Source organism: Phoxinus phoxinus, assembly GCF_949152265.1.
Source record: "Phoxinus phoxinus genome assembly, chromosome: 12".
Taxonomy (NCBI): Eukaryota; Metazoa; Chordata; class Actinopteri; order Cypriniformes; family Leuciscidae; genus Phoxinus; species Phoxinus phoxinus.
Genome location: NC_136887.1, coordinates 21,831,683 through 21,851,670, shown reverse-complemented (window position 1 = coordinate 21,851,670; position 19,988 = coordinate 21,831,683). Strand labels below are relative to the sequence as shown.

Below are 19,988 nucleotides of genomic sequence, written 5' to 3'. Positions count from 1 at the left end.
GCACATGTCCTCCGGCACTGCATTTAATTTGTGAAAAACATTATGCTCTGCCTAGCTATTGGACAAGATCCCGATTTGATGTTGCAGACAATCTGTTTGTTTCAGCTAATGATTGGTAGAAATGACCTAGTGTCAGATTGCTTGATCAGCCTCTGAACCAATGTTATTGGCTCTGGAAATGTTGGGAATTATTAGGCTATGTCCACGGCTGATAAATTTGCATCATATTATTAGAAGTGTGTAGTCTTCTGATGTTGTTAATAATATTAATTTCTTTATTCTAAACTGCATGAGTTTATTTTTCAGCTACATGGTGAGTTCCGATGTATACAAAGCTTCATAACAGGATCGCATTTGGATGACTGTATTAACTTTTGACTCATGTTCTGCATTTGTAATTCTCGCCTATTTACTAGAGCAGAGTGAACATGTGAGAACATGCATTTAAATGTTTTCTTGTTTTGCATTTGTCGTCTTTGCAGTCGTTTGCATTTAGTCCATTTAAATTATGATGATGCATGATTTCATTTAAAACGAAAACTGCACTGTTCATTTCTCTTTTCTAAAAGATCAAACAAAACTTGATTTTGCCAGCTTTTACTAAGATGGTAGCGTCTTGAGTCTGAACCTATTGGGAGATCTAACACGCTGAGTCATTAAATTCTGATAATTTCCGGTTGTGTATTAAGTACAGCAAGACTGAAAAGAGCACTTTAACAAGGAATTCTCACAGCTTTAGATGGCATGACATGGAATTTAATCCATCTAAATTCTTCAGCATGACATCTTATTAAGATTACTTTTACATTTGTGTGCACGTTCCTGCACTTTTGCCCTAAATAGATCATGAATTAGTCTAAGGATAAGTCACAAATTACATCAGATTTTCCTTCGTGCAGATGAATCCCTTTTGAAGAAAAGGGAAAGGAGAAAAAGATATGATAAAAAATACTGTATTGGATTGTATTTGGTTGTGCTTTCTGCGCTATTTTCAGTGGGAGTTGCTAAATGACCATATGATGACCAGCCAAACGGATGGCATTGACGCTGATGAATTTCTCACATGGTTCTCTGACAGATGGAGAGTTTTGGCATTTTAAACAATTGGATACAGTTTAAACAGTATTTTTAAATACTGTCTCACATCAGTGGTCTTGATCTTTTCGACTGTATCCAATAATCTTATGTCATAATTAATTGTTTTTTTTTTGTGTAGAGAAAAATAATTTCATTTAACAATGTAATATAAAAAATAGTAATAGTTTGGTGAGTCCTACCTACATTATTAACACGTGATTGACAGCATTTAATAAGCTCTACCTTTCCACAGTTATTAAAGTTATTGCAGTTATTAAAAGGCAAAAATGTTCAAACAAGTAGCCTAGTTTATTTATTTTATGGGAATTCTAAATATCTATAAACCATTGTGTGGTCCTAAGTTAGCTAGCCCCAACTGAGTGACCACTTAAATAAGAATAATTTATTGGTTAAAACGGTTACCCATGGGTATACTCCATTTTATCAAATGTATCATTTTTAATTTATTTAATTTAGGGTATTTTAATGGTTATTTAAATGGTTATTGTTAGAAAATAACAATCATTCAAATGAGGTTTTTGAAATTAGACAAATTGTTGCAAAACAGGGTTGCAAAAATTACAAACTTCATTAAAAATTAATATAAAATTAAGATACTTTTATATGACCTCCTGAGGTTGACTATTGGAATTTTCTTAAGGTTAAATATTTTTCACTGACCAGTCTTTGTACCATGGAAAGTGCCTTTTTTTTTCACAAGAAGAAAAATGGACTTCAGTGCTCAACAAACTCTGAGGTCACAAATTCACAGTTCGAATATTTCCATGTCAAAGTTGAACTAAACTGTCCCGATTGTTTCACGTGTTCTTGCTGTATCACTAAGTTTTTGGGATGTCATGGAGTTGTTCATTATATAACCTTATGTAACTTGGAGAAAGTTCAAACAGAAGACCAGATTTCACCAGCTTTCCTTACGAACCCAAATATGCCCTCTCAGAACTGATAACGCTGCAAAGTCAAAGATGCACTATGCAACACCAACCTTGACCTTAAGGGACTTTCAGTACTAACTGCAATTACGGCACATTAATTATTTAAACATTTTCAGTTAATAAACACGTTTTGATAAACGCAGTCATGAAATTAGGAATGCCAAAATGAAAGTCTATATTAATCTTTTTATTGTGTTAATGGTTATTTTATGGAAATAAAGCTCTGTGAATTAATTTCTACCTGTGAGCATTTGTTATTTTCTCTCAGTCAATCTATGATGCATCATCAGGCTGTTTTTATGGTTTAATATCAGGTGATGTTTGGATTCATATTGCGACTCTATCTCAGCTCTATACTCAGTATCTCAGCTGTAGGTCAGTTGCATGAATCATTCATGCTGATGCTAATATTATGGTGATCATAGGGCCTACAATATTAGCTTGTGGACCAACATTATTAGCTTCTGGACTCCTCGTTGCTTGCTTCTCCAGAATCTCCACCCCAGTAAACACACACACACTCCCAAACACCAACATTATATCAGTGTTGATGCTGAAAACTGATGAATATTTGATTTAGTGTGTGTGTGTGTGTGTGTGTGTGTGTGTGTGTGTGTGTGTGTGTGTGTGTGTGTGTGTGTGTGTGTGTGTGTGTGTGTGTGTGTGTGTGTGTGTGTGTGTGTGTGTGTGTGTGTGTGTGTGTGTGTGTGTGTGTGTGTGTGTGTGTGTGTGTGTGTGTGTGTGTGTGTGTGTGTGTGTGTGTGTGTGTGTGTGTGTGTGTGTGTGTGGAGATTTCTTTCTACAACCTCTCTTCTTGCATTTTTTGCGTTTGGCACACACACGTCTTGCTAGAATGCCTTGAGGGAAGGATGGTGGGTTTTGCTGGGGAGGTGGGCTTGGTGCTGAAACAAGCAAAAGCCTTCGTATTACCTTTTAAAGACAATCAATTATCATGACCTGCTCTGCTTCCCTGTGGGGGTTTCAGCTCTCCTCGAGAGCAGGCCAGGCTGCTTCGACATATGAGTCAGTGTTTGGAAGTGACAAGGCATTAGTTTGCATAGCCCAACTCATAAGAGTGCCTCCATAACCTCCAGTGTCAATGGAGCAATCACATAAGAAATAGGGAGGCAGGCGGCCCCTACATACTCTATTACATTACTAATGAGTTTAGTGGTGGCATGCTTTCAGTCCACAGATGTCATGGTGGTGAGTGTGTGTTTCATTATAAATGCAAAGTGAGGCTGCGGATAATAAGCACATCCTACTGACATTTCAGTTCATCCATTTGTAGTTGATTCTTTGTTGATATCTTTAGGATTTCAAATGTTGATTTCTTTACATTCCTTTAGGAGTTTTTGCAAGTCAGATATTATTGGTATATTATGTGTCATGTATTCATTTGTAAATGAGTACAAGGGCATAGCCTGTATTTGGTTGTTTAGATGTGTTGTGTTACACAACCCTTCAAAAGTTTTAGGTTGGTAAGATTTTTTTTTAAATGTTTTTAAAGAAGCCTCTTATTCTCACCCTGATTGATTTATTTTATTAAAAAAAAAAAACAGTACAACAGTAATATTATGAAAGTATCTGTTTTCCTTAATACATTTTAAAATGTATTGCATTTTCAGCAGTGTTCAGTGTAACATGATGCTTCAGAAATCATTCTAATATGCTGATGTGATGCTCATTTCTTATTGTCAGTCAGTTGTGATGCTTAATATTTTTGTGGAAACTGTGATTTTTTTTATTTTTAGGATTATATGATTCGAATTTGAAAATAACTAAATTCATATGAAATAGAAATGTTTTGTAACATTATAAATGTCCTTTTCTGTTACTTTTGATCATCAAATAAATGAGTTTTTGCTGAATTAAAATATATATATTTTTAATCTTACTGAACCCAATTTTTGAACTGTGCTTTTAAGTTGTGGTACAGCATTATATAGTTTTTGTGTATTTTTGCTCAAGGATGTACAGCAAGACAGTACATCCAAATTTCAATAGGCAACACCAGTGGAAATTCATGATTATTGAAACCCATTTTTTGATGTGAAGAATTTTAAATGTAAAAAAAAAAAAAAAGGACTTTTAGTTTATAAAAATGGCAAACTCAAAACAATAACTTTTGCTGGAGCAAGTGTACTGTACAAAGTTTAAATGAAGACGGGAATCTAACTTTCTTAATTTCTTTTTAGCGGTGGATTTACAAGGCTGCTGTCCGCACACCCGGTTTGTAGTGCCTCCGAAGACCACACACTGGGTGGCCATTATGCAGAGAGGGAAGTGCACCTTCAAGGAGAAGATCCTTAAGGCAGCTGCTTTCAATGCCTCGGCCGTCATTATCTACAATAACAGCACCAAAGAGGACACCGTCACGATGGCTCATGAAGGTGAGCTCCATAACCTATGTATTCTCAAGACTAACACAGCCATGTTACTTTGATGTTAGGCAGACGTCTGTAATTTCTTCAGTCAGCTGACTCAACTGGGTTTTCTGACAGAACTCAAAGCTTCTTCCTGTTATAATAATTTTGACACTACATGCCGGTTAACATGCAGACATTGTGCAGAATGTATATGTAAATGGATATTTACTGTATATTAGCCTGCATTTATGTTTTATTTTTTTCAGTTAGTGGTAATTGTCATTTCTTGACAGGGCATGGTGGAATTACAGACGCCTCTGACCCTGCGTGTGAATTTGTGTGTGTCAGTGCAGTAGAAAACTGCTACAATAGAAAAATAAGTTTTATTCTGCAGCTCCAAAATTTGCACAGTAACGATAGGCTAACTGTAAAATGAAACTAGTCAAAGTAACTCGTTAAAACTGTGTGTGTTTGTGTGTGTGTGTGTGTAGCTGTCACTCACACAAAAGTTTTGTGCTGTGGACAGCAGACAGTCTGGGGGAAAATGTTGCTGTGCTCAGCAATAATGCATTTTTATTTATTTATTTATTTTTCTTCTTCTTTTTTTAAAAAAAAATAGCATTTTGGTGAAAGCAATAGCTGACACAGTAATTTCAATGCCCATTACATTCCATTAAGTGTTTACTAAATAGACCACACAGATGCTAACCGGACATGATACAACTACTCCACAATACATCAAGCTAAGCATAATACATTATGGATTGTTTATTATCAATTATGCACGTGTTTATAATGCTTGCATGTGACTTTAATCATGTTTTTTAAATGTATTGTAGTCCTATTATAGTCCAATCCAGTAGATCAAATCTAGCTATTGTAAAACTGTATGCAGTTAAAAAAAAAAATTATTTGAAGTATTACAGATTCTAACAGTGATGTCATTAGTAGTGCTTTTATTATGTTATATATTCAAAATGTGTAATAAAATGTTTATTCAGTGTTAATTTTGTTAGTCAGTTTGAGGTAGACTTATTCAGTTTAGTTTTTAGTTTTTTTATATATTTTTTATTCGTGCACATGCTGACTGTCTACTGACGTCTGTGGCGGTTGCATCGTGACTATTTTTAAAATGTCTTCCACCATTTTTAAAACTCATTTCAAAACCCACGTGTTCTGTTCCATTTATGTGGTGCTTCGTTTAGCTGTTTTTGCATGCTAGAACACATCCTGTGTGAACGCTTCCTCACTCATTCTGTGCTGCCTGCTCTCTGTAAGTGTGGGTTGTCGAAGTGTGTGATCTGTAGTAACAGAAAGGACAAAAAAAACAAATACTAAATTTTACATGCATATAGGGAAATTATAAATTTTATGTTCATGCACATATTAAATTAATAACCCTTAATATTGTTGTTAAGTCATAACACAACTTTATTGGTAAAGAAGGAATTTTTTTTCTGTGTTAATTAATGGATTTGTTTGTTTTTTATGTCACAAGCAAATTTGTGGATGACTCTCAGTTGTAGCCAAAACAGTAGCCTTGAGGATTGTTATATTTTCAAGTCTGCTGGCTAGAACGTTATCATCCGTTTGTTGAGTTTGGAAAGTGTTGTTTGTGTGTCTAGGCATTTCATAATTTGTCTCAGGGCTGTAAACCTGCTGTGAGAGTGTGACAGGGACTGTTTGTTTGGTTTTAGAGGACATTCGGACATGATGAAGGACTGTGCGTACTGGAATCTATCTGCCAGAGCAGTCACTATTCTGCAGGTGCACACACACACACACACACACACACACACACACACACACACACACACACACACACACACACACTTCTAGCTTGGCATATATGCAACATCTTTTGGATGCACAGAGCACATAGTAATCAACCTAAAACTTCTAAGCAGCACCTTTGGACGTATGAAGGGGTGGGTCGACGTATGAGGAGAAAGGGGAGAGATGGTGAGTCACGGCAGCGCTATCAGAATGGGATCGATGAGATGTTTAAATATAGCAGGACTGCATGATTTATTCAGAAGGTCCTTTTCCCCTGCCACATATGGGATTCAAATCTCTTTATACAAGCTGTAAAGGATAGAATCTTGAGGTATCTTACGATTCATTTAAATTTTGATTCATATTAAGTCATGACCGAGACAATTGTGCAAGGGTTCTCTGTGCATCTCAATTTTTCAGCAACAGTGTAGGGAAGCAAATCTAAGGTAATTTAAATCGTTAAGGTGACTAAACTGCTGCCAATTCAGTGTTAAGATCTTTGGCTTTTGTAAAATGTGAATGAAATGCCACATCATAGCACTGAAAAATACTAAAATAACTACTAAATTACTAAAAATGACAAGCACATAACATAATAATTAAAAATAAAAACATAAAAATAAAAGCTAATTTAAAATATGAATTTATACAATAATATTATATAAATGTGTGGATATTTGAAAAAGAATCACAATGCTTCGATTTATCCAGAGAGTTCATTGTTCTTTCTTACATGACAAATTGTGCATCTGTTTTTTTTACATGTAAGACGATATATTTATATATAGTTTTCAGTCACACATTCAGATCACTGCATTTAGATAAACATATCTTGTGTACCTACAGGAAGTTTGGGGTTTGTGTATGTGCGCGTGGGTGGAGAAGTGTTTTCAACATGAAAGATGCAAGCAAACTGACACACTCTTTTTAAGAGCAAGTAACTTAGGAGAGATTTAGTTATAGTAAGCCATGCAGTTGTCATATGTATTTATACCAGGTTCTGTTATGATGTTTTACAGAAGAATAACCAGGGACTGTTTTGACCATACAAACAATACATTTGTTTTAGTTTCAGTGATTGTAGATTGAAGCGTGAAGCTAAAGTGTGAATGTGTTAATGTCCAAGATATAAAAGCACATACATATATACATATGCACACATATATATTACCGGTAACTCTGCTCTGCATTTACTAGCAAGTTTCATGTTATCTTAAATAATTATTGTTATTTAATTCCTCTGAGCATTGTTGGTACAGAAGCATAAACACCTTTAAATATCTGTTCAAGTACTGTTTAAATAGACTGACATGAGCTAAAACAATACTTTAAAATCACATGCAGAGGGCATCAAAATTCATAATGCCACATCCTCTTTGTCACTGTGGTTTGAAGGATCACATCACCTTTACTGTCAGAGTCAGTCAGCATGTGTAGGGCTTAAGACCAACTTTGAGGGAGTTTCCCTTTTAACAAAGATCAATATTCGCATGCCTTAACCTTTACAGCAGGAACAGTCGATAATGAATAAACAGCACATTACAATGTAAGGCCATTCACACTTTTTTTTTCTCTCCTTTTTAATTTGAGAAGTTAATGTTTCTACATGCATGAAGGACAAGTTATTAACATTCTTTACATTTTAATCTTTGGCTGATTTTATTGAGATCTCTATGGAGATCATATCTGATAATGATATTATAGCTTATCATATTTAGTTTGATAATACTGCAAGTACCATGTCCAACAGATTGTGCCTGTGGAAGTGAGTTATGATATACTGTACATGTTGATTTTTATGCCATTTATGGAGAAAAATGGCCTTGAAGTGGATCGGAGCCTCTCTATCAGTCACTGCTTGAGCAAATTGTCCCTGTCCTGCCCTAGACATCATCTTTACAGCTGACAAACGGCTTCTGAGCCAGGCAGCATGCCAGTCACGTCTCATTCTCACATGCTTACACACACAAGTGCTCACATACACCAAATGCGTTCAAAAATCTATACAAAATCACACCAACAGGTAGACTGCATAAGTAAACGTTTTTTTATGCAAGATAACGCACATAATGTCACACACACACACAAGCAGCCACATTCACACGGACATTCTCTGACATCCAGACTCCTTTCTCACACCTTTAAGACATTCAGGATTTGTTTGTAAGATGCAGCCATTTTTATATGCATAATATATATTAGTATTTATTTTAAGTATTTAGTAGTATTAAGCATTGTTTGTTGTTGGACACATATGAAGCTATTTTTCAAAGTCCAATGTCAATACTAAGTAGAAAGCAGGGTGGCTAATATAATACTAAAATGTGTATTATACAATATAGAAATAGCGGATTATAATGATTGTTGTTCCAAATGTTAATTATAAAACAGCAGTTTTATTCTAGATTTACTGAAAAGTCGGTCCAAAAGTCCGACCCCTAGTAAAAATGCTTCTGTTTTGCTTTCATTTCTAATTTAATAATAATATTTTATTAAATTATTAATTGAATGTTATTTATTAATGTTTTATTAGTGAAAAGTTGAATTGAAACATGTATTCGTATTTGTTTTAATGACAGCATTAGTAGGCCTATTTGTTTTTTTAATGATCCTCTATGCAGGGTTTTTCTTGCATTCAAAATATTTTGACGGACGCCAAAAGGAATTTTTGTCTGGCCATAGATTTATTTGATAATTTATTGTGACGATATCTGCCGTTCTGCAGTACCGATACCCGATGATAGCAGTCTGCTTTTACACACTCCCGTGAGTCTTTGTGTAATAGCTCTGTGAAGAGCCTCAAAGGTTTCTATTTACAATGTTTTTGCAGTGTTGAGTTTTGTAACCTATCACAGACATATCTGTTGAGGATGTGAACTCTGGCCAATCAGATGTGTTTGTTAGTCAGAATCTGCATGCTCGCGAATCCTTTCATTATAGCCAACAAAGTATAAACACGGTGTCAATAAGTAATTCATTGCACAGCGTAGACCCCTTCATTGATTATAAAGAGAGTTTTAGCAAGAGTGCAGCTTTGTGTATATCACGTTGAAGTATTAGACAGCTTCTGGGATTGTAATGGCAACAATCTTTGCCTTCTTTCTGTATATAATATGTTTTTCATGCTGCAGTTTCTGGATTGACAACCGTATTTAAGCGTGATAGAATCAGGGACAGTGATAACCATAGCAATGGATGAAACAAATATGATAATGTAGGTCAAATGATCTGTGCATTAAGTCTTGGAGTGTAAATGCAAAATAATAGACCTGCCACGTTTTCTAAAATGTGTTACTTTGTTGTTAATTTTATTACTAACTTTTCAAATCAGTCACTCAGTAACTTTTTATACATAAATTTACGGATTTTTTACTTTGTTTTGTGATCTGTTCTGATTGTGATACTTAAAAAAAAAAAATACATAGCATAAGTTAATATTACAAACTGATTCTTTGCATTTATTTTGATTTATTGTCAGTACTGGGCTGGCAGTTGACATAGGTGGGTACTTTGTACTGGATGACCGTATTCGTTCACCATCACAACTGTAGTTATAGTATGTTGCATTAATTATTGTACTATATAATCCATATAGAAAATTATTAAATTATACAATTCAATTTCATCTTAAATACATTTTATTATATAGTTAAGAGTAAGAAAAGCTGCGTTATAGCTTCAGCTGCGAGGTTTCTCTGAATAACGCAGACGTGTGTACACTGGCTAATAAGAGGTCTGTATAAAAGGTGTTTATTGTGAGAATGGCACTCTTGGCATTGCTCGAGGATCGGGCGAGAGCACGTCTGCAAACCGCGGCAAGTTTGACGATAGTTACGAAAGGTTGTAATGTGTGTGGAAAGCCCCTATATAGAGATGGTTTGGTCGAGTTTTGTGCAAATAACTAACCTTGTGTATGCGGCCGCTCAATGAGAATACTCCAAATTCACTAACATCAGAACGATGAATGTTGTGAATTAGGCGGAGTAATGTGAGCAAGTTCTCCTGTGCATACAAATACTAAATAATCCATGCAATTATTAGTGAATGAGACCCATTGTCCAATTGCATCGTTTGCAAGGTCAATATCTCAAATTTGCTTGCATTTAATAAGTGACCCAGAAATCTAATATTTTTATATACATTCTCATATCTAGCAGTAATAAAGTTGCCAAGCTCTGCCAAGCTTTTAGGAAATATGAGATTTGTTTCACTATACTTTTATCGTAATGCTTTAAAGGAACACTCCGACTTTTTGGGACTTTAGCCTATTCACCTTATCCCCCAGAGTTAGATAAGTCCATACATACCTTTTTCATCTCCGTGCGTGCTATAAGTCTGTTTGACACACCCACCGCTAGCCTAGCTTAGCACAAAGACTGGATGTAAATGGTTGCAGCTAGCATACTAATCCAAATAAGTGACAAAATAACGCAAACATTTTCCTATTTACATGTTGTGATTTGTATAGTCACAGAGTGTACAAAAAACAAAGTCACATGAGACAGACATATTTTAACCGTATAAATACTGGGAACTATATTCTCTGAAGGCGAAGCACTGCTACTTGGGCGGATTGATAACCGCAGCACCTGAGACGCGCCGTGGTGAGGAGCAGACAGTTCGTTCAGAGTTTGGGTAACAGAGTCAGCCATTTATAAATAGTAAAAGCGTAGTTTACAATCATGGGTTTTCGCTGTATTGTAAAGAGCTGTGACAATAAACAGGGGACACCAGGTAATACCATGATGTTTCATAGAATTCCAACTAAAAACGCTGACCGGATGAAGAAATGGCTACTTGCTCTGGATATTGACCAAGTAAAAATCATCAAAAATTTCCTCAAAATCAGCCATGATCACCATTCACGTCCGCTAATAGATAGTTAGTCACGTTGGTTTTGTTGACAGAAGAAACAACGGCGCGTCTCAGGTGCTGCAGTTATCAATCCGCCCAAGTAGCAGTGCATCGCCTTCAGAGAATATAGTTCCCAGTATTTATACGGTTAAAATATGTCTGTGTCTCATGTGACTTTGTTTTTTGTTCACTCTGTGACTATACAAATCACAACATGTAAATGGGAAAATGTTTGCGTTATTTTGTCACTTATTTGGATTAGTATGCTAGCTGCAATCATTTACATCCAGTCTTTGTGCTAAGCTAGGCTAGCGGTGGGTGCGTCAAACAGACTTATAGCACGCACGGAGATGAAAAAGGTATGTATGGACTTATCTAACTCTGGGGGATAAGATGAATAGGCTAAAGTCCCAAAAAGTCAGAGTGTTCCTTTAAGAAACAACAGCTCCATATGGTTCCTTAACAGGATTTTGTAAAAACCTGTGTCCGTTGTGATTTATTCACAGCCCTGCCATTCTATCTGCTGCTACAAAACTGCGAAAGTAGATCTGTGCCTTGTAGACCATTGAGGAATTGAGACTCGTCATTGGAAAAAGTCATATTAATGTAATATTATGGCATCTCAGTAGCCTGGGTTTCCCCATACTGCCTTTGCAGCGCGATTTTATTCACGCTGAAAGGCAGTCTGGATACCATGGACCAGATTTTCGCCTCATCTAGGGAACCAATCACAGAACGGGGAGGGAGCAGCAAGACGATGACGACATCTATGCAACACAACTAAGCAGTTTGTTTATATCCATATATACCTTCGACCCTCATGTTTATCTTGCACAAACGGCAATAGTCGCTTAACGTCATTGTTTACACAAAAATATCTTACCCATCGTCTTCTTCCTTGTCTAATTTCTGTCGCTCTACATACGTCTTCTGGTATAATGGAAACGATTGGCTATGAGCTACGTACAGGCGCATTTGATAGACATTCTTAGCACCCAATAAACGGCGCCGGGCATTCGTAAACCACGCCTCAAATACGAGAAAATGCACATGTGGTTCCCAGACCCAAGTCTCAACGAGAATTGGGTCTGGCGTTAGCCAGGCTAGCATCTCAGTGGTTCATCAAGAAACTTTTCCTTCAAAAGCATGTTGCTACAGTCTATCTCACAAATCTCTCTGTATCTCTCAAAATAGTTTGTATTTCAAGTTTGTGCCATCAGGGGTTAAACATATTTTTGCTATGGTCAAAAAATAACACGCTGTCTTGTCACATTTGCCTAAACATATTCTATCATCATAATAGTTGTGTGATGCTATTTGTCATCGCATTTGTTATAGGGCAGTTCAAGTGCAGAATATGGTGAGATTAGATCACTGACTAGGGCAGGTCTGCAATAGGTTTCCATCTGTACTGTTCCAACCTTATTATTGCTAAGCCTGAGGGCCTGAATTATATCAGTGTCTGTGGCATGGCCTAAGCTCCAGATCGGTCTAATTGTGTGTGTTTGTGGTGGGGGGGATGGATGAAGTGTTTGTTTGTCCTCGTTTTCTGTTGGCATGATTACTGTGCCATTTGTGTGAATGTTTTATAGGTCAGACCAGGAGCATTACACTGAATTGGACAAGATCAGTGCATCTGTGTGAGATGTTTTGATATGCTCTGAACAGATAACAAAATAGTAATAAATAAATCTGGTGCAACCTGGAATGGATTGTGTATCTTTCTTGTAAAATGTTATGTTTGTATGGAGTAGATCAGTCACCTGTATATTGGTATCTGTTTTTGGGGGGGTTTCTCATCACAAAATGTTCTTATACAAGTTATTTCTCCAAAGGCACTGGAGAAATCGTGGCAGTGATGATCACTGAGTCATTTGGAAAGGACATTCTGGGATTCCTGGAGAAAAACCAGACTGTGTTGGTCTTCGTGATGGTGGGGTCACGAGGGCTGCCTAAGAACATTAACCGCGGCTCCTTGGTGTTCGTCTCCATCTCCTTCATTGTACTGATGATCATCTCGTCTGCTTGGCTAATATTCTACTTCATCCAGAAGATCAGAGACACCAGCGCAAGGGACCGCAGTCAGGTCTTAAACAGCACACACAGTTCTTTTGAACAAAACACACACAAACCCAGTCTCACCCTTAAGCTTGCAGCTAAAACCTTGGCAGGTCTTTCTTTCAAAGACCTCCCTGATATTTAACAGGCTTATCTGACCTTCAATAACTTCCCGTGTGCTCCAAGATAGTAGTAAATGGCCCATCCTTCCTAGCTCATGAAATCTTAGTGTGTGTGCGCGCCTGCGTGCGTTTGTGTGTGTGGTGACACTGCCTCTTCAGCGTCTGGTTCCACACAAACAGATTCATAGACCTTATTTCTCCACTGTAGTATTGATGTCTCACTGCCCTTTCGCTTTTACCAGACCTCTGAATTTACTACTGACATAAACAGGCTATACGGTGGTAATAAAAGCTGCTGGTATTATTTTTTTTATAAAGTTGAAATATGTAAAATCTGAATCTCTTAGTCACCAGCTAGATTTGAAATAGTAGGCACAGTTACAATAAATGCAAAGAGATCTGTATTCAATACACATTACAATATAAAATGTATTGTTAGTTAAGTAAAAACAGTGCATTTATATGCAAGACCCTGTGCAGATTATGCCTAATAACTTGACAATGTGTACGGTTACTTAAACTGCATTGATAGGGAAAGGTTTCAGCAAAACCTGAACGGCACATGTAGGTTTCTTCCCAGTACCCTAGTTTTGCTCTGGACACCTGATTGCGGCTTATTCACTGTGCAAATGTCTTGTAAATACATCTGTTAATTATATGATGTAAAAAAAAAAAAAAGTTAAGAATAATAGGACAATTTGATGTACTATTTGATGGTTATTAGCATTTTGATGTACATTTTGCACTGCTGTCCAAAAGTCTTTTGAAGCATTTATATTTCAAATAAATTCTTAACCTTCCATTAGTCTAAAAGACTATTAGACCATTAGTTTTAAGAATTAAAACTAAAAGCTAAACTAAAATATTAAACGGCACAATAGTTTTCAACATTGATAATAATAAAAAATTTTCCTTTTACCCTAATCAGCATATTAGAATGAATTCTGAAGGATCAAGTGAAAATACAGCTTTGCCATCTCAGGAATAAATTAAATATATTTAAATAGAAAATGGTTGTTTTTATAATATTTGTAATAATATTTCATAAAATAAATGTATATTTCTTTGGTGAGCAAAAGTAAAAACTACTTCTGAAATATCTGAAAAAATCTTAACGACCCCAAACTTTTGAAAGGTAGTGTAAATGTGTTTAGCTGATTAGCAGGTCATTTTAGTGTTTTGAATTTGGCATAAATGTAATTGCAAACAAATCTTGTACCTTCTATTGACTTCTGCTGTTCTTTAATTAAGCTAATTATAATTGGTGCTGACCCCTTTGGCATTTTTAGACTTTAATTAAAACATCATTTGGCCATTTTATGATCCGTACTTGTGAAGACCATCTTCATGAGTCAATTTTAAGAGGTTTGTATTTGTGAGAACATTTTAAGGCCCTTGCAAATATAGCACACACAAACGGTTTAGTTAGTGCTAATCCTTTGGGCCCCGGTTGGTCCTTTGGCATTTTCTGTGAACCGTCGGCAGTAAATCACTGAGCTGTTTATTTAGCAATAAACTGGCAGAATGAAGACCGAGGACATCTCAGAACACACACTTATAAACACACACAGACAATGAACTGCCCATCACAGGCTGCACTTAGTCTTTTATTTATGGCCGTCTCTGGCATGCCTTTCGCTAACTCTGCCTTGCTTAATACAATCCTGATAGACACTCAGATATGTTGTTTTTATCACAATTAATATTGTTAATGCTTTCTCCTCATTATTATTTACCCCTACCTTGTTTATCAAAATCTGAATTGTAATTTTTATGAATTGTAATGCTGTTTTTCTGCTGTTTTATTCCCCAACTCTTTTTAGTCATTTTAATTTCCTGTTTCATTAAATCAAGCTGTGAATCTAAAATTATGTGACTTACTCTCTTCTCTCGTCCTTTGTTACTATAGCGACGGCTGGGAGATGCTGCCAAGAAGGCCATTAGCAAGCTGACTACCAGGACAGTAAAAAGAGGGGACAAGGTGAGGTCTTTTGATGTCATTGCTTGTTTATTTTTCTCAGGCTCATGTCCATGCCTGTTATGGAACGGTTTGTGTTATTCTCCATTCATAATGCATCTCCATACTCCAAAAAAGGACTCACTGGACACGTACACACTGCAGCTAAATATGGTTGTCACTCTTCTTCCGAGTGCTTAGTCACATTCTTTACACACACATCTTGGTTATTTACAGCTGCATTCGGCAACTAAATCAATTCCTGAAAAATACAAGTAGTTACAACCTCATTTACATTAAATCCAAGTTTCTCCCACCAGTCTTGCAGTCTAGCAGCAACCCATACATTACAGTCCAGAGTGCATGCTGTTTAAAAGCAGACGTCTGAAGAGCAAAAACAGAACACGGCGCCGGGAAATTGCTGGATGATGATATGCATATGATCACTATTATTACTTCAGAAAAGGCAAACTCAGAACAGGTTAAACTGTTGAAATCCATGTTTCAGTTTACAACCAAACAAACAGCACTGCTTTTTTGTAATAATGTGACTAGGGATAACAAAAACTAAAGCACAGTAAATGCATCATTGCTTAAATAATATAATGCTTCATAAACCTTTGGTTTATAGTATTGGTTCTTTTATATTTATGACTGATTGCTCTTAATTTAATCAATAATTGGATGTTTAATATTGGTGGTAGACAGGTTAGGTTCATCTCAGCAAGTAATCCTGCTGATTGTACCACAATCCAATGACCTGTGTAAAGGTGAATGACTGTCAGGTGAGCGAGTCAGGGTCGTGAGGCTTCACAGCTGTTCAGTTTGGAGAAGGGGTGGAGCCGTGCCAGTCAGTGCATATCATAGCCTAGTCAAGGTCAGCTCACATCAGCTATGAATAAAACATCAGTGGCCTTGGAGAAGTGCTGCAAGAAATTGAAACCTTTCATCTGAGAGGTCTTGCTCAGTAGAGATTGAGTGAGAGAACGTCTGTCTGTCTGTCTTCCTCTACCTCTCTCTCTCTCTCTCTCTCTACCTTTTCCTTTTTGATCACAAACATTTTCGATCAGTTATGACCCATTTTCTAGTAATGAAGCATCTTTACAGCTTCACTGCTTTTGGCCGAAGCCTCTCGGCCTCTGAGTATTGGCCAAGTCCCTCTGCAGGGACCGGCAGGACCTCAGTCGATGACTCTCGCGCTAAGAGGGGCCCATTAGAAACCGAACACCACTCACCACAACATGACCTTGACCATGCAGAGTAGACAGGACACTGCCAGGTGACGGAAATAGCATCTAGAGTAGAGAAGGTGCTTCCAGGAAGAACAAGGCAGAGTGTGATATAAAACCTAGGAGGATTTTTGTCACTTTCTAAATGGCTCCATGCCCAGGGAGGTCGAGTTAGCTGGCTGATTGATGCGTTGCTTGCTACTAGAGGTATATTTATACTATGATGATAACATCTAAATAGTATTTGAAATGTTGAAAATGCTGTCTTACAGGAATTTGCGATTATAGAGTAAGGATGTATTCACACCGGCCTTGTTTGGTTCGATTGAATCGAACTCAAGTTCGTTTCCTCCCCTTGGTGCGGATCTTTTGGGAGGGTGTGAATACAGCAATCGCATTCGGGTGCGGACCAAACAACCGAACCGAGACCCAGCTGAAGAGGTGGTCTCCGTACGGTGCCAAACGAACTCTGGTACGGTTCGTTTACGGTGTGAACATGAACCGACCCAATTGGAAAAAGCACTGCACCCTTTTTGTTAGGGTCAGATTTTTACTATTTAATTTGGGGTGATAAAATGCCTATACATTAGTGGTGCAAGGGATCGCAGTTGATCTGTGATCCGTACGGACCAGCTGCCCCACTGTTCGGCACGCATGTGATTTGCAGATTAACTACAACATTTAACCATCATAGACTGAAAGTTTATCATTTGGACGTGTTTTCTCTTGCCAGTTTACACATTCAAAAATTTTTCAGAAGAAGGGATGAAAATCGGGACTCTGATATTGTATTATATTGTAATGTCTATCTGTGACCACAGCCGCACGCACCCTAAGCGCGTGCACGCAGAGAGAGAGAGAAAGAGAGGCGCGTTATAGCACTCAAACACCGAATTGATTCCTCTTTTGCTTTTCCTTAAGACGGACTTGTCTTTAATTCTCTGCAGGTATTCTCTTGGTTATGTCATAGTTGAAAAATAAACCAGATGTTTGTCATTTTTTTCTCGGTCCAAGCAGAAACCCAATATTCCTACTGTTGTCTGTGTCATTAATGTTAATAAAACAACAAAATACAGCTTTAACAAAGATGAAACTATATATTTAATTTCTACATTTTACATTTAGGCTTAATTATTAATTTCTGTACCGGAATTAGACTTTGTTGCTTTGATATTTCATATTCATCTCTGCTTGTAATTTGTGTATTTGTTCTTATTTTATTACTGACTGTTCACTTGTTTTTAATAACGTTAGAACTTTATCAGTGAAGAGCATGCTTTCTCCGCCAGAAACGTCTTGCAGCACATCTTCGTCTTCGCAAAATCCTAATTACAACATTGTATAGTTGACATTGTATCATATGATGCTCATAAGTTTCTTCATATTGCGTTAGTAGCTGATAACACCAAATCAGTAAAAAAATAAAAATTGCACTCCATAAATTGCCTGTTTTTGTACTTCCTCCTTTTCCCTGCTTGAGAATGTCTGTCCTATGAATGGATGACTTTAGCACACATGTGGTTTTGTTTACAAATTTTGGTTCACTTGCAAAAAGGGCAATGTGAAAGCAAAGCAAACCACACCAAACAATTCAGCATTGTATTTGGTCCGGACCACAGCAAGTGAACTAGCGGACTTTACTGGTGTGAATACACCCTAAGAATACCATACAAGCATTTATTATAGCACTATACACTAGAGCTGTTAATTGCCTAAAAAATAATGGCATTAAATAAATGATATACTAATAAATAATACAATAATTATTAGATAATAGAGTATTATTTATATACCAATTGTAGTATTTATGAATATTTTGAAATAGCTCTTATTTTGATATTTTTAGTTTACCTTTTAATAATTTTATTTGCTTTTGTAATTTTTATTAGTTGTTTAGGATATTAGAATGTTTAGGTTTAATTTAGGTTTTAATAAAAAAAAAAATCTAAAAAAAACATCAGGACGTCCTTACTACCGACCGGTAAATGTATTTGTGCCCTGATGCGAGTCATTGAATATTGAGTATTTGCCGATACCAAGTCCCGATCTAATACTTGTATTTTCCTAGTGCTTGGTGCACACTTCAAGCACATTAAAGTTATTACAATCAATCCAATGTATGCAGGGCCGTTCAGAGAGTTCCTCAGGGCATCTATCACAACAGAGTAATTACACCTTAACAATTACTATAGTAAATGGTTATTGTCACAATTATGAATATGGGACTACTGATATAAACTTATTTTATTTTATATGTACAATAAGCAGAACAATTGCAACAAAAAAGAAGAAAAGTGGAGATAAGATTAGAAAGCATGAAGGTCACGGTGTCAGAATGCCAGTCTGTCAGACAGAAGCTCGAACATGCATTTCCTGCCAGCTACTGCATGACTCCTGTGTGACCGCTGACGTACAACACTTAGGATCGCCGATCCTGATCAGTTAAAAACATGCTTAATTGGCTTAATAGAATTAATGTGATTTTTTTTATTTTTTTATTAATGAAAACTTTTTAATAGTTTTTGTTAATGATAACACTGTTCATCGCTAAAATACAATAATGAGCAGATACACAAACATCACTATACTACATCATTTTGTCATAATTTGGCTTTTCTTAATTGATAGTAAAGGGTTATAAAAACCTGAAGCTTAGTATTTTTTTTTTCAGTCCATTTGTATAAATACAGATCACTAGTCACTCCTACATGTAGGCAATGTTTCCTCAGTGATGTCAAGATCGGCTTCAGACTGACCTCACAGGTCAGTCAAATGACAGATGGGCTGAAAGCGGAGCCAGAGAAATACAGCATCTTTGACACATTGCATCTACTAAATCTGCTGAACGATCTCCTGCTCACTCATCCTGCAATAACTAGATGGATACACTGTTACAGCTTCCCATAGTTTTCTCTGGAAGTTGACATGAGTTTCTAACTACACTGATGAAATGTTTTACACTACTCTCTGACTTTACTCTATTTATATTCCTGTATTTTTGGGATCTGTGTTAGGAAATTATTTGACACAAAATACAGTCGGAATGTTCAGAATGGCATGCTATCAAACCTCGTATGGAGTATTATATGCAGTATGTGTACGATGCAGGGTATGCAAATCTACGGTGTTCATGGAATACACAGATGGCCTATTTAATTTGCCAAAATGTACAGCACACAACCACATCATCATTCATTCAGCGAGTGACAACCAACCAGTGACTGCTCTTTTTTTGTGCCTTGACGTATTGTTTGATTGGACTTCCAGAAGTTAAGAAAGAGATTATTATGTGCAGTATGCCCTGTTGTATACAGTATTGCACTCAGAATGTACTTAATATATATTATAAATATTTTGCTAGTGTACTGTAGTTTTACTTTTTTAATTGAATCTGTTTGAAGAATTTAGTTAAGTTTCACACTCTACTGTATGAAAGTATTATCTAAACCTTAAATGGTGAGCTTGAGAATAGCTGGGTGAGATGAACGCAAAGAGGAGGTCAAGAGATCAGATCAATATAGAGTGAAATGCAGGTACTCAAAGCATATTGCCAAGAGTTAAAAAGAATTTCACACTTGTACCCATTTCTCATA

The 19,988-nt window shown here is 36.5% G+C and overlaps 1 protein-coding gene across 2 annotated transcripts in view; it reads left to right on the top strand.

Annotated features, from left to right (window-relative positions):
- The window catches only part of rnf130 (ring finger protein 130), a 40,230-nt gene that overhangs the window by 9,428 nt on the left and 10,814 nt on the right, over nucleotides 1-19,988 (top strand). For both annotated transcript variants that reach the window (XM_079631000.1, XM_079630999.1), the window contains exons 3-5: nucleotides 4,229-4,423; nucleotides 12,865-13,115; nucleotides 15,119-15,190. In XM_079631000.1, the coding sequence (XP_079487126.1) occupies nucleotides 4,229-4,423; nucleotides 12,865-13,115; nucleotides 15,119-15,190 (518 nt within the window). The remainder of the gene's footprint in view (nucleotides 1-4,228; nucleotides 4,424-12,864; nucleotides 13,116-15,118; nucleotides 15,191-19,988) is intronic.